Genomic DNA, 15,942 nt, shown 5'->3' with positions numbered 1-15,942 from the left:
TACAATATTTTATTTAAAATGTTAACAATGTTAAAACAGCTTTTAACCTTTGTATGACATAATACAAGAAAATCGCTGCATTAAAGGTGGGGTAGGTAAGTTTGAGAAACCGGCTCGAGTGCACTAGAATTTGAAAATACACAACCGGAGAAAATCTGCCACTTCCTTACAGAGCCCCTCCTCCAACACACACGAACGCGCACATGACCAATGAGGGCACGAGATAAGTTTGTGCACAGATGGAAGGCTGACAGGCAGGTAGGCCGGCTAAAATGATTGGTCGTGCTTTTTACAGTACTACGGCTTCCACAGATGACATTTTTTAATGGATTTTTTTGTCAAAGCACTTAAGATATTCATTGCTATCGGGATGTTAAGAGCATTCCATGGAATATAACAAAAAGTGTGTCTCGAGCCGGTTTCTCAAACTTACCTACCCCACCTTTAATTCAAAACAACGGGAAAAAAGCCCTTAAAATAAGAAATCTCTGCCTGTTGTAATACATAATAGTATTAGTATATGAAATGCAATAAATCAGAAATAGAAATTTGACAAGCTCTGCCACTGTATTGCCCACCCAATGATCAAGTGTTTGTCCAAATCCTTTACATACTAACGTTGTCGATTCTAATGCAAGTCTTGATAACATCCGTCTCGTGTTTTCATTGTTTAATTTCTATTTAAAGTACTTCTTTCTGTGTCCTGAGGTTGTTTGTTTTTTGGGAATGACGTGATGTACTTCCTCCAAATGAGCTGTAGTTTATTACTCAAGCACCACAATTCTATTACCAAGATAATATTGCACTGTTATCTATTTATAGAATATATAATGTCAGACAAATTGTAAATCACAAGCTTCCAGAGCCTGCAGTGACATCCATCATATTTTTATCTTACAATAAAAAGCTATAAAAATGCAATTTACAATGGTAAAGAAAACCGTAAGTGAAAATTATTCATCTTAAGAAGCTGGAAAGGGAGATTATTCTTTGCCTATTGTTTCTTGATAAACGACCTAAAATATTAATAGAATATTTAAGGACACATAAGATAACAATGGGTACCTCCAACCATCTTTTAATATGCAGGGACAGAAATGTCTGCACCGTTGTGATTTGTGCTCAACCATCAGAGCTGCATGCCTCTGTGTTGCGTTTGACCTCGGGCACTTTTGAGAGTCCTCCAGAGCTCTGGGGAATCTCCTGGCCTTTACTTCCAGCTTTATCTCCCCCTCAGGAACCTCTGGGCAATTATTCTTCAGAATAACACATCTGTCTAATGAGCGAGACTGGGCTGTGCACATTATAGAGCTTAGGGCTGCTCAATTAAATCGTAATTTAAATCGCAATTACGATTTTGGCCTGCAACGATTATGAAAACAACATAATCTAAATAAAACGGGTTTTATTATTATTTTTTTTGGTTTTTCAGTTGAATTATACTTAAAGGTGGGGTAGGTAATTTCGGAGAAACCAGCTCGAGTGCGTAGAATTTGAAAATACACAACCGGAGAAAATCTGCCACTTCCTTACAGAGCCCCTCCTCCAACACACACGAACACGCACATGACCAATGAGGGCACGAGATAAGTTTGTGCACAGATGGAAGGCTGACAGGCAGGTAGGCCATCCAGTTACTTTAGCCGGGCCGGCTAAAATGATTGGTCGTGCTTTTTACAGTATTACGGCTTCCACAGATGACATATTTTTTATGGATTTTTTGTCAAAGCACTTAAGATATTCATTGCTATCGGGATGTTAAGAGCATTCCATGGAATATAACAAAAAGTGTATCTCGAGCCGGTTTCTCAAACTTACCTACCCCACCTTTAAAGTTCAGGGTTCAGGTTCAACTGTTAAAAACATATTGTATACATTTTTTTTTTTCTTCAATAAATGGATGTTTTCAAAGTAAATGGATAATCGTGATATCAATTATTGACCCAATTAATGGAGATGATGATTTTTGCCATAATCGAGCAGCCCTAATAGAGCTTTGGTTTTACCGTGGACACATCGAAGGGCACCTCCTGGCCGTTTTTCTTCAGGATTTTGGCCAGAAGGAGCAGGGTCCCATCTCTGGGGATGAGGTTCTCCTCCTGCATCTTCGTCCAAAGTGCTACTGCTTTCTGCCACTCGTTTGTTACCTCTGCAAAAAACAAAGCAGCGAGATTAAGAAAAGGTGTGTTTCTCATGATCGTCCACCTCTCTCCACTTCAACAGTTTCTGCTACCGACCTCATCAACAAGGCCTGGGAACCCCACCGACACCGACTCTCACCCTTTTTTAAATTACATATTCTCCTTTCTCCGTCTTTGTATGCATCATTTACACCAAAGCAAATTCATCATGTGTAAAACTACTTTGTAATAAAAACGTTTCTGACATAGTCGGCCCATACCGCTCATCACTCGGCCTGCACCATAGAGTATTTTCAGACAAAGCACTACATGCTGAGAGTGAGCAATCAAAGCACTAATCTGATCAACTGACTGGCCCTCAACTATGCTGTAATTTAGGAAACACACCAACTAGAAGGTGTGCGTGTGTGTGTGTGTGTGTGTGTGTGTGTGTGGGAGTAATGGATCGACAATCAGCTTTAACACTCCAATCACAACTGTCATCTGCTCTGCTCTCCACTGCAGCAATCACACCATGTCTTACTTACTTATGACTGATATCACACACACACACACACACAAAGAGGTAGAAGGTCAAGGCAGCGGAGGAGATTAGGGCAGTTTGCAAATTGAACGAAATTTAATAGAAACCACTCACAGACAAATGGGACTTACCGTAATGTTTGAGGAGGTAACTGTACATCTCGTCTCTGTCGCAGTCAAACAGTTTCTCCGTCATGCCCACCATCTGCTCCAAGGGCTCAATCTATACAACCAAACACAATATATCATTTCCAATTCCAATTTTCTACTTTGCACTTTCACTTTTTGCATTTTTCTTTACGGCCTTGAATAGTTCAGCCTGTGTGTGTGTGTGTGTGAGTGTGAGTGTGGTTACCTGGTTGGAGTTTATACATTTCGCTGCAAACCAGCTTATGCGCGTAGTCCTTGCCCTCAGCCCAGGGGTCTACAGAGAGGAAAAACAGATGAGAATGTCTAAGAAAATAATACATAAAGTAGATAAATATATAGACGGTAGAAAAAAAAAACAGTAGCAATGTCGTATTAAACATCAGATGGTTGTCACTAGTCATCCAATGAGGGTTTCTCAGCATATCTTTCATTGACTTTACTTTGATTTAGTTCTAAAGTTAGCCTTTTTTTATTGATATCTTTCAATCACTTTTGAAGGCTTATCCATATGGAAAGGCCTTCTTATAATTTCGCCTCTGATTTTGAGGTTTATTTTATCTTTCATTATGGATTAACACTGTGCTTTGTTCTTGGTTTGGAGAATAAAATAAAGTGTAATCATTCAATGTTTAATGTAGTAGGAAACACAATAGGAGAAAACAGAGACTGCTCAATTCACACAAACAGGTTAAAAATACAAAGAAAAAAAGAAATGAGGTTTAAAATATACAGATTATAAAGAGACGTGTAGTACTTCTGTAGTGCTACCAATAATATGCAGATAGACAGTGTATGCGTGTCAAATAGGGGCTGACATAGATTGATATGCAGGCTGGTGTAGCTCAGGTTTAGCCTGATACGTGGACTGACTGGATGATTATTATCATGGAATAACAGTGATCAGGATCTCATCTGTCTCTTGGGGCTTTGATACAATCTGAATAAGACTAGGATTGAGAAATCTCGCCCTCCCTCTCTTCCTGGTAATCTGAAAAAGAGAGACAGAGCGATCTGCCAGCACGTTAATCTGAACGGGGATCAGCAGCGCTCAATCCCTGCTGGCCTCTTTGATGGGAGCCCATCATACTGCGAGAGGAAGTGGAGAGTCAAGAAAAGACGGGCTTCATCCCTTTCTCTGACCATCCCTTCCTCTCCCAATCCCCTCTCCTCTCAATCCCTCCCTCCTGCAAATCTCCTCTGCTCCTATTCGCTCCTCGCCCCCTGCCTCTCTATCCGGCCCAGGCGAAGGCATTATGTTCTTACCCAGCCAGCCAAAGGGACAAATTAAAATGTGTTGCACTCTCTCTCTCTCTCTCAGTCTGTCTAATCTTCTTAGAGACTAAGGCAAGAGCTCCATCTTTTTTTCTGCCTCCGATTCCCTTTACTTGGTAAAGTCTTGCGGGCACAAAGCAGCACATCTACTCGAACACACACACACACAAATGTTTGGGATTTTGAATCCGTCAGGACAAATCTCCCTAATCTGTGCAGGAAACTAATCCTCAGAAATAAGAAGGCACAACACGCTCGGCTGGATCAAAAGAATGAAAAGTAGAAACAAAACAACAGCACGGACGCTCTCACTTTCAGGAGGATTTAATGGAAACATGTCATCAGGTCAGATTATCAATCCTCACACACACACACACACGTCACTCTGCCTCTTTGAGTCTTGCGTGGCCTTTACACGCTTCCTTTCTCATCTTCATATCCACGTACACAAAAAGAAATAGATAGAGCTGACCTGTTCCCACCTCCACTTAACAAACCCTCTCCATCTCAATTCCTAATGTTCTAATTCCACTAATCACCTGTCCACTTAGTCCACACACACACACACCGCCAAACCCCTCTCCCCAACACAAAAACACATAATGGCTCACCACTCTTTAGCAATACTACCTAACCTTGACCATCGCTCACATGCGTGTGCCGCAATAATAGGCCCGGCCACCTGACAATCCTCTACCTAACCTTGACCATTTAGCACAAAATTGGCCACCTTTCTCTATCATTACATTTAATTAGCTGTGATTAATCAGCTGCCAATTATACCAAACAGAGCCCAACGAGAGACACCGCTCTGGACAGCCACTTGACGCTCTCAGAGGGGATACAAATATTTGTGTGTCGAGTGTGTGTATGCATATTCGAGTTATGGATATGATTCTCTTGTTTTATATATCCTCTTCAAGATATTCGTCGTCATACAAGTTTAAAGTGGACCTATCATGCTATATTTGAATAATATAGTGTAGGACCATACCTATATAAGGCATATTTATACTATTTTTTTTCAAAATACCAAACAGATCATGCATTTTAGCCATGCCTCATTTCGCTCAATTTGCACTTTTTTATCCCTGTTTTTGCAAGGGCAGATTCAGTGAGAACAGCACCATCTACAGGCCTGGCATATGTACTACAGCGTCTCCAGCGCTTTCGAACGGCAATGGCCGTGGCTGTCTCCTCCTGATTGGTGGAGTTGGCCCAATAGCCGTAGCGCCACCGTCCTGACGTCAGGACAGTGTTCACATCTGGATCAGTTTTTATCAGATCCGTTGCAGCCCCTTTTTTAGAGATTTGGGTATGGAGGAAAATAGAGAGGGTTGTGTTTTCTGACACTTGGTGAGTTCCCTGGAACACCGGGGACACATATTCATGTATAAAAGACGTACAAAAGTGCATTTTGCATGATCGGCCCCCTTTAAATGACAGTTCAGGGAGGAACTTTCTGTGCACAGGCTTTCTTTTCTAAAACATCTATGCAGGTACAGTAGTTCACCAACACTCAACTGTTCATGCTATAATGCTGAATTTGTCAATATTAACATACTAACAAAGATGTGTAACATGAAAGATATCGCTCATTGAAAAACGCAATCAACAGACTCTGAACTTTACCTCAGCTCTACACAAAGAATATAGCATCTTTCAGGTTCTTTTTGGTTTTCAGCACCACCCACCGACTTTACTAGCTCAGCAGCAAACAGTAAACAGACAAGGCTGGGACTAGCTAGTGAAAACAACAAAAAAGATCAAGAATTACGATCTTCTTTATTCTACTTAGAAAAAAGAACAGTCAAAATAGAGATCTGTGGCTTCAGGTAATCCACAGAGAGGATTAACAGCAGTGTTTCCCATACATTGATTTATTTGTGGCGGGCTGCCACAATTAAATATCGTCCGCCACAAATGTATTTTGGTGGTCTAATGGATAGTGAGGTGGGCTGATGATCGGAAGGTTGCGAGTTCGAATCCTGCCTGGAACACCACTACTAGTGTGCCCTTGAGTAAGGCACTTAGCCCTCAGTTACTCCAGGGAGAATGTCCCTGTTGGTCATTGTACTGTAAGTCGCTTTGGAATAAGGCGTCTGCTAAATGCCTAAATTGTAAATTGTATTTTTGGGAGAATAAACCCCACAGATCCTCAACTCCGGTGTGTCTCACTCATTAACAACGCAACACAGAGCAACAAGAACGTTGTCTGCTACAGTAGCCATGAACTCGCATGTATTTTCTTATTTGAGGGTTGGGGTGGATGCGTGGGCCACCCGAATAGGTTAAGGGGCCTTTGGCTTTTCTTGCCGGGAGGGGTGCCGTGCGGTGCGGTTCCCCCACAAATAGAATCAAATTCTGTGGGAAACACTGAACAGCATAAACATTTGGTTCCAGTTAGTCAATGTGTACATCTGCGGGAATCACTTCATCACAGCTAAATGATGATGCTAAAGAGATTAACTTCAATCAGCAAAGTAAACAGTACAAATCAAGGTAATGAATTTAGATGCTTCATTCAAATATAAAACACGAACAAGCCAAGGAAACCCCAGTTTTGGTCTAACGTCCACCGTTAGACTTAAAGAACATCAATCCCCTATTGCTTTTAATTTCAACATATATCTACGCGATCATTGATCTCCAAGGACATTGTCTAATTGTTTGCCTGACTGACCATCATGTTTGGGCTCCATGCATATTTATAAAAAGCACAGTTTTCTTACATTTTGATCGGATTGGGGAATACTTCATCATTTGTATTTACCAGATATTTTCACCCATAAAAAGGGGCGAGGCCATGATGTAGAGGGGAAATACCTGGAAGGGTTGCTCATGATTTGGGAAATGTGAATGTTTTTAAGGGTAAAATAAAAAACAGTCGCTGCAGTAAACTGTATTCTTAGATATGTTTTAATGTACATTTTAAAGCCTGGTCTGTTGACGTCTGAAAATGCCCCGTCCATGTTGTATCAAAAGAGATCTGCAGGTTTAAAGTCAGCCTGCGTGTCAATAACAAACCGAAACCAGCAGCTTATCGTCTCTCCAACATTCATCTCCCGTTGACAACAGGGACAACATGTACCTCTGTGGTTTGACAAGGCTTCACCAATCTCACACATCAATGGCATGTATCTTACTCTCCGTTATAAATAGGATAACGGCAATACAATCTAGCCGAACAATAACATGTTGATAATATTTAAGAGGGTTTGGAAATCCTCAAGAGGGACAAATCCTTCTTTTTAGTGCACACCAGGACACGAGAGAGAGCAGATAGAGGGAGTTATGGTGTATTTCGTTCTGCTCTCATCCTGATCGGACAATATAATGGCCTTGTTTCTCTTTCCTCTGAGGTCAGAGCTCATCCCTCTATTTGTTTGATCTCTCTGTCCCGCTATCCACCGCCTGCCTTATCCACGTGAAAATCGCTTCTTATCTGCCCGCGTTGCCCCTCTCCTTTTCCTCACACTAATCTACAGGGCTTACAGCTAGATTTAAGATGACAAAGATATAAATATTCATAAAATATTCAGGTCAGATGCGCCACAATAACAATAAGAGTATTGCTTTTACATTATGCATGTTCTCTGTGGATCATGACAGTTGTGCCGATGTGATCCTGGTTTTCATGCAACTGTTTTTAATCAGGTAGCTCCTCTGAGATTAAGAATTGCATTTTATATTGAGATGTAATGCAGCCAGGGAAATCAGATACAAACGCCACTTTTCTGTTCATGTACGAGTTTCCAAACATGTGAAGTCAGGCCTTTACTTCATTACTTAAGCTGAAAATCATTCATTCAGTTCATAAAGTGATCAGTCTTGCTTTTTTTGCTCCGACTAAACTATCTAAAACAGTGAAGATTCACGCCAAGAAACAATATAAATCAAGGTTGGTTATTATTTTCAACGTCTAGATATGGTAACATTACTAAAGGACCCTATTAAGATGTAAAACCAAATACAAACAGCACTGTTCTGTTCATTTATGTGTTTCCATACAAGTGAGATTAGGCCCCATATAGGTTCATTACTTAATCTGGAAATCATCACTCTGTTCATAAAATGATCAGTCATCCTTAACCTCTTAAGCCCTGAGCCTGTTTTTCAGGTCTCAGGCTCGAAAATGACATTCCCAGAACAAATGACCATATCTTCCCTTCTAAAAGGGTTAAATTAATAATCTTTATTCTCAAAGTAATGATAAACCTGTGAGTTGGATGTAGAAAAGTCAGAATCAATATAGATGTTTTTATTTAAAGAAAATTCAGATTTTACATAGTAAAAAACTGTAAATTATAGTGTCCGTCCAAAAATTCTTTGTTACTTATAGTGAAAACTACCCTTGGATGATGGGTTAGTAGACTAAAAGCTTTAGGAATCCAAAGTACAACATATAATAAGTACCCTGTATCAAGATTGATGCAAAACAAGTGAAATCTGACCTTTTTAGAGATATTTAGCCAAAAACCCCCACTTCTGGGGTCATTTGGGTGGATTTGACCTATCTCTGGCCCCCCTTGCTCGATTTTGATGAAATCTCTTTATAACCGCTAGAGCCAATGGAATCGAGGGAAAGTTATATACACACCAAAACGTTAACAAATAAGGAGTGAGAGTGACGCGTTACCAAAACCGGAAGCTGCATACACTCTGGTGGCTACCATTAGCAGCTAACTTTTCCGCTCCGATTTTTACATAAAAAATGGAATTATGGATTATAAATAATTTCTTCAAAGGCACAGGTACATTATCAACCTATGGATCAACAGTTGTAGCATTTTTTTTTTTCGTTTTAATGCCATTGAAAACGTCTTTTGACCTAATTGACAGCTACGGTGAGACGATCTGCCGTAAAAGCTCCGTAAAGGTACGTGTTGTGATGTCTGTGTTTGCTTCCCCTGTCGCAAGTTCGGATCGCTCAGTGATGATACTATACCTAAATAATCAGTGGAGTCTCAGCTTTAATCGGATATATTGTATGTGCAGCTACGATAAGTAATAAGGGTATTTTTATCTTGAATTGTGTGCCGCAGTGCGTTAGAATTTTTTCGCTCAGGGGTCATTTAGACGCTTCTTATGAGACTTGTGTTTTGTTTTGGTAAAAATGGTTCATATCTTCAGTTAGCTGAGATTCTTCCCGTTAATGCTACACATTAATAGTTTCATAAATGTTAAGAAGCCCTGAGACATTATCTCGAAAAAAAAACGGTGGGAGGGGTCCAATGGGGGGGACCGCCGTGCTTAAGAGGTTAAAGACTAAAGGCCCTGACACACCAGGCCGTATTCGGTTGTCTGGCGACAACGCGTTCCTTGTCGCCCAAAGTCAATTTGGTGTGTCCCGAACCCTCGGCCGTGACACGCCTTATTTGGCCTTTCACGGTCGACACATGGCCGATTCAACATGTTGAATCGGCCAAAATACGGACACAAGCTATCGGGCCAAGAAACCACTCTGATCAGCTGTTCAGCTAGCAAATGAGAAGCGAAACGGAAGTGAGGGACGTAAACAAACGATTTAAAAAGGCACAGGACAGCAGCTAAACACCAGCAGGTGATACTTAAAAGACATCAAACATAGCCCAAATGTCCTCTCTTACCTCCCACACATAGCAGGGACATCTCTGATATCGGCGGGAGCGTCCCCGGCTGTCCTCTGCTGAGAGCTCCGTGATTTGTTTGGTCAAGTCCGGTTTTTCATCTCATCGGTTTATTTGTCAGTATAAAGTTGCAGGATTAGTCTCAAGTACCTCAACATTGTCCTTAAGTACAGTGTCTAAGTAAATGAGATACTGTCTACTGCTGTTCATTTACCTATTGTGAGTCGCCTCGGATAAAAGCATCACATGGAAATGTAAATTTAGCAAGAAGTGGCCATTATTACATTGCTGACTCAATAAACTACACACCCGCCAGAACACTGCGATCATCAGATGCAGGTCTATTAACTGTGATTTTATAGTATGTCTGCACTTTATGTGCTCATTTCATCATTCATGTATTTTTATATTCTAAAACATGTTTTCGATGGACGAGAGTGAAAATGGAACGCACACGCTATTTGTTTGTTTATATCAGTCTGTTCTTCTTCTCTGTCTTCCGGTTGTTGCCTATTTTGAATGACGAATACACACTACCGCCGCCTGCTGGTAAGGAGAGTTATTGCCACTCACGCATGCGCAGTTCGTACGTGCTCCGCTGAAGTCTTTGCGGTGTGTTCCAGTGCGACACACGGCCAAGACGCAGGAGAACTCGTCGATGGAACTGTCGGTGTCGGCGAGTTCTCTGGTGACTGCCTGGTGTGTCAGGGCCTTTAATCACCCCTAGGGATGGGTATCGTTAAGGTTTTAACGGTACTACTACTTTTATCGATACTGCTTATCGATCCGGTCCTTTAACGGTATTCTTATCGGTTCTTTTGGAGAAAAAAATAAGGTAAATTAACTAAGCACAAAAATTAACATTGCTTATTATTTCAATTAAATAAATAATATTTCACATAAAAAGAAACAACAATGTTTTAACAAATCGTATTAAATAATGTGAAGACAGAACTGTAAACAGAATAGCTGAAACTTTAACAAAATAAATAACTCAGTTACCTCTAATCATTAACCCATGTTTGTATAATTGAGTTAACTCAGGATGATGCTGCTAGCATACATAATACCTGACGTGGAAAAGTTACTTGTGGATGGGGCTCCAGAGCTACTAGAAAGACAGTCGAACCCGGTGCATTTCTCCGTCTGAATGTGGTGCACTTTTGCTAAATGTTTAGACAAATTGCTCGTGTTACCGCCCTTACATGCTCTTATAAACTCTTATTGCACTTTTGGTAACAAGCTTTGTCCACACCGAGACGGGTAGTTTAACCACACCTTGGTGCGCTTTCTCTCCGCCATCCCCGCCGTGTGTGTGTTGCTGCATGTAGCAGCCGCGTGTGTAAACTGCCCCGCCCCCTCGCACACAGGCGGGGGAGAGAGAGATCTCGCGTCTGGATTGGAGAGATCGAAAATACTAAAAATAATCTTATGGCGCATTTCCACTACACGGCCTCGCTCGGCCTGGCTCGGTATGGCTAGGCCTCGTTAGGACTGGCTCACTTCATGGCGCATTCCCATTACAGTTTAGGAACTGGGGTAGTATCTATAGTAACGCAGTGTAGGTGGAGCCGTGACGTCATCTTCAATGAGAACCCCAGAAAAACAACACAGCCGTAGCTGTTAGCACTCAGAGCTCACAGCTCCTCATATCTGTTCAGAAACTAGACAAAAGTTAAACAAGTACAAACCACAGACTGCCTGTGTCATGGCGAATACAGTCGCTGCTTTATTTATGTCTGTATAGGCCGTTGTTGTGAGTGTGGACGGTCGGAGCATATACTGCGTTAGCTTAGCCAATCTCCATTTAGAAAACACGCATTTTAAAAGGTTTTTCCCCTGCCGTCTGTCTGCAGACTTGACAAAGCATTAATTCATGGTTTTTACTAACCGGTATCAGTATGTTGTTACTTCGGCATCATTTTGAAACGTGTATTACAATTAAATCACGGTCAAATATGTCCATCTTGTTGTAGTTGTAGCCCCCTTGCCAGCGATGCTCTCTCTAGTTTAGCATACTCAGCCCGACTCAGCACGCATTTTGTAGTCATTTTGCGTATTGGAAACGGAGTTGGCGACACTAAAACTGGAATATAATGTGTGTGTGTAGTATAATATATATGACATATATTTTTAGATGTCTCCAGTACCGATAAAAAGACAGATAACGTCGGAGCTTAACGGTACCACGGTCTTTAATAATTCAGCCCCAGGGCCCGTTTAATACCGGGGCTCGGTACCCATCCCTACCCAAGACTCACGCTAAGAAATGATGTAAATCCTGGTTGGTTCTTATTTGCAACATCTAGATATGGTAACAATACTAAAGTAAGGACTCTATTATAATCTGACAAAGCTTTTGGTCCTTGACAGTTTTCCACACCACCTTTGGGGTCTAGATATCAAATCCCACAACTTACTGTCTGATCAAATGTATAACATAGCAGTGATCAACTACATGGATTGGAAAGGAGCTCCTTTATCCAAGTCCTTTTTTAAAACCAGGGTATGTTTGTTCAGGAAGAAGCAGCACCCGTGTGTTGTGTGTGTTTACCTCAATGATCTTACGGGCCTCGCGGTAGCGGCCTGTCTGCAGGAAAGCGAAGAACAGATCGAACATCATCGCCATCTCCCCTCGCTCGTTACTCGCAAACTCCATGGCTGAAGGGAAACAAAGAGAAGCAGACGGACGGGGAAACAGAGCAGAGAAAGGCAGTGAATAAAAAAAAAACGTCTGCAAGGTGAACAAACACACACTTCATCTTTTCCTCCTGATTCCATTATTTGGCAAAATGTCCCAGGCACAAAGCAGCCATATCAAGTCTGCTCTCAAACAGGTCCCGAATGAAAGCCTAAGCTCTAAATGGTAAACTTGCTAAAGCGCTCTGCTCAGCGTTACGTCCTATCTCTGTCCAGCAGCCTCAGGACCATACGCACGCTGAACACCACACACACACACACACACACACACACACACACACACACACACACACACACACACACACACACCACACACACACACACACACACACACACACACACACACACACACACACACACACACACACACACACACACACACACACACACACACACACCACACACACACACACACACACACACACACACACACACACACACACACACACACACACACACACACACACACACCACCTCAAGTCAACAGGATTTATTAAAAACCATTCAACGGTCTAAATTAAAGTTTGTAGTTTGAACCAGCTGAACTTAAATTCTAGCGTTTTCTGCAAGCAAATCCTAATTCAACGCTTTGGTGGAAAACTGAAACTCACTGGCTCATTAAGGCTCATTTCATGCAATGCTTATTACGGTGGTTATTTAATTACACCTTTTCCATTTGTGTCTAGAGATTTCTCCGACATTTACCAACTTCGACGTAACTTTCAAAAATCTTAATACAAAAAGAATTGTCCTTTTTCTTAACCCGTCTGAATCCAATGTTCAGATTTCAGTTTGGAAACGTGTGTGCAAAATAGCAAATATTCAGGAAACAATAAAAGGTAATAGAAAAGTATAATTGTCTTAATTTAATGAATCGACTGGGCACGTTTCATGGGCATTTCTATTCATTACAACTTGAACCCTATTCACTTGTAGTGTCTCTCCTAATAGCACCAATTAACATGTCCTCCACATCCCAGCTTCCTGTAGACGTTACATTGACCTCCATGTTAAAAGGCAGGTATTGTATTATGACCCTTTCATTTTTTTTTAGTTGTTGAGCTGTTGCTATGGTTGCCTGAACGTCGCAGAACTACATTTTATGTTCCGATTTACAACCAAGGTCGAACAATGAGAGACGAGATTATCTGTTTGGTCCGCAGAAGGCCACTCTTAGGGAAGTCTGCAGGTTTTGATACATTCCTGTTTTTATTTCCCATGATTTATTTCAACACGTACTCACAGAGTTGTGATGTTGAGTGTTTCAAGGTTTAAGTCATCCCTCTCTTGCTTTATATGAGCGAGTAAGAGCCAGAATCATATTTGATATCACGATCCACGTGTTAGTGGGCACTGGTTTCCCTCTATCAGACTATTGTAAAAGTAATTTCATGTTTTTGAGGGTGCAGCGCCTGACTTTGAGGATCTGTGACCTTTTGGGGGGTTCAGAGATAAAAGTGGGAGGGAATGGTGTATGAGGGAGTGTGTAAAATGAAAGTAAAGGAGGTGGAGAGGTGCTCCACTGCACGGTTTCAACCTTTACACACTCCAGAGCCACTTGCACCACATTGAACTTGAACTTTTTCACCACGCTGCTGTCGACATACAGGGAGACCGCTCAAAACATGACGTCCGACGTGCTTCACTACGACCTCGTCTGATCCCCCCCCCTCACTCTCTGCTGCTCTTACACACTCTTGGAATTGTTGCCGCTTGTTACGTGCACGTTTAATGCAAACATAGCGTGGGCACTTTGGATTAATTCTAGGGAATCTGTTCTAAAGAATCTGAGAAAATATAAAAATGTTGAATCAAAAAACGTGAATCAAGAAAAGCTTGACCTTTAAAAGCTATTCTTTGTGTTCAAAAACTAAAGTTAATCATCAACAATTTACATAAACCAAAAGTTTTAGCACCATATTTTTGGGATGACAAAAAGATGAGGGTATAAATGTGTCACCTTTCTGCAGCAGGTCAGCGTCTCCTTTCTCCACCATAGCCACCATGATGCCGTGGACTGGAACCATTTTGTTGTAGAGCTTCAGACAGCGGCTGGCTGCTTCTAGAGCTCCGGACAGGTCCTCGCTGCAGACACACACACACACACACACACACACACAGGAGGAGATGAGAGAGCGAGTTAGATGTCAGGTCTATCCAGTCAGTCATGTACAAGATTGTGTGGGCAGAGAAAAGAGAGTGCATCGTGGGGCGTTAACCCTGTGACCCACCATTCAAGCACTGTGACCCTGTGCAACAATACAGGCCTTTGAATTCCTGACAGCAGACTGTAGGTGATGAAGCCTTTTGGCCTCAATACATCATTCTCACACAATCAGGCGCTCTCACACCTGTCGGCGAGGGGCTAATGTCTCTCTGGACAGGCTTTTAGAGAGGAAGCAATACAGCAGACAAAAGCACTGCAGTGATCTTTACCCTCTCTGCTCTTTTTGCTCCTCACAACTTCTCTCACTTCTTCTCCTCTTTTGTCCTCTCTAAACCTCCTCTCATTTCCTTCTCATTTTCCTGATCTCTCTTTTTGATTCCTTCTCTTCTCTTTTTCATGCTGTCAGCTCCCACTCCCCATCTGATGACCTCGCCCCCCAGCTGAGCCATTTAGCAGAAATATGGCAACAACATTAGAGACCCCCCCCCCCCCCCCAGTACCAGCTCATGTCATCCTCTCCTTGCTCAATCTATCCTTCCTTTGCCTCTCGAGCAAACAAAAGAGTGCGCAATGGGAGGATGACTGCGCCTGATGGAGTGATAACGAGAAAAGTAGAGGGACGGAGGCGCCCGAAAAAGAAGCAAGAGGAACGAGAAACTGAGAGAAGGGGGAGGGAAGAGAGACCACTTCAATCCCCTCTATTGTGACAGCGCTGCCATCAATCTGTTGATTGGGGAATTACCATGTCAATCACACAGAGGTCAAAGCAGATAGGGCACCTCGTGGGGAGGGGACGGGGGACGGGGGGGCAGAGAGAGTGAATGTGAAACAGACGGATGGACAGATTGAGAGTGAACAGGTATAATTTCTCAAGTGTTTTCTCCTCTAATCAATTAGAGAAGTGGATAAGAGAAATATGCCCGGAAAGACCAACAACCCGGAAAACATAAAACAGGAAATGGTGTGACCTTGTGTGAGGCAGAGTGAGGAGAAGAGAGCGATGGAGGGAGGAGGAAATGGAGTGATTGGGGTTGGAAGGTAAAGAGGTCCGCTAATTGAAATCAAGAGGGACAACATTATTCAGCAGCGGCAGTCAAGAGGCTGTTCAAACTGCACAGCCGTCTGATTGAACAACACAGAAGAGACACTAAGAGATTTTTGAAAATGAGAGAAAGAGAGTGGAGATTGAATGAGAACAGGAGAGGGAGGGAGGGAGGGGGTCCTGGGTATTTACTACAAAAATGAAACAATTGACGTTTGTAATTTACGAAATGTGGCTTGAATGGACAAATACTGTTGTTATGTGGTGTCTTGCAATACTTTTTTACCGAGTCATGCTGGTGGAATCAATGTTTCAATTTCATCCCTTCTATCCGTCCAC

The 15,942-nt window shown here is 42.0% G+C and overlaps 1 protein-coding gene across 1 annotated transcript in view; it reads right to left on the bottom strand.

Moving 5' to 3' along the window:
• The window catches only part of lrpprc (leucine-rich pentatricopeptide repeat containing), a 73,649-nt gene that overhangs the window by 19,481 nt on the left and 38,226 nt on the right, over positions 1-15,942 (bottom strand). Inside the window, exons 24-28 of the mRNA XM_034152146.1 lie at positions 14,355-14,479; positions 12,249-12,355; positions 3,019-3,087; positions 2,796-2,886; positions 2,007-2,149 (exon numbers count right to left, since the gene is read on the bottom strand). Of these exons, the coding sequence (XP_034008037.1) occupies positions 2,007-2,149; positions 2,796-2,886; positions 3,019-3,087; positions 12,249-12,355; positions 14,355-14,479 (535 nt within the window). The remainder of the gene's footprint in view (positions 1-2,006; positions 2,150-2,795; positions 2,887-3,018; positions 3,088-12,248; positions 12,356-14,354; positions 14,480-15,942) is intronic.

This window comes from Trematomus bernacchii, unplaced genomic scaffold (genome assembly GCF_902827165.1).
Source record: "Trematomus bernacchii unplaced genomic scaffold, fTreBer1.1, whole genome shotgun sequence".
Lineage (NCBI taxonomy): Eukaryota > Metazoa > Chordata > Actinopteri > Perciformes > Nototheniidae > Trematomus > Trematomus bernacchii.
The sequence above is the reverse complement of the archived record's forward strand: the minus strand, read 5'-3'. Positions and strand labels throughout refer to the sequence as shown.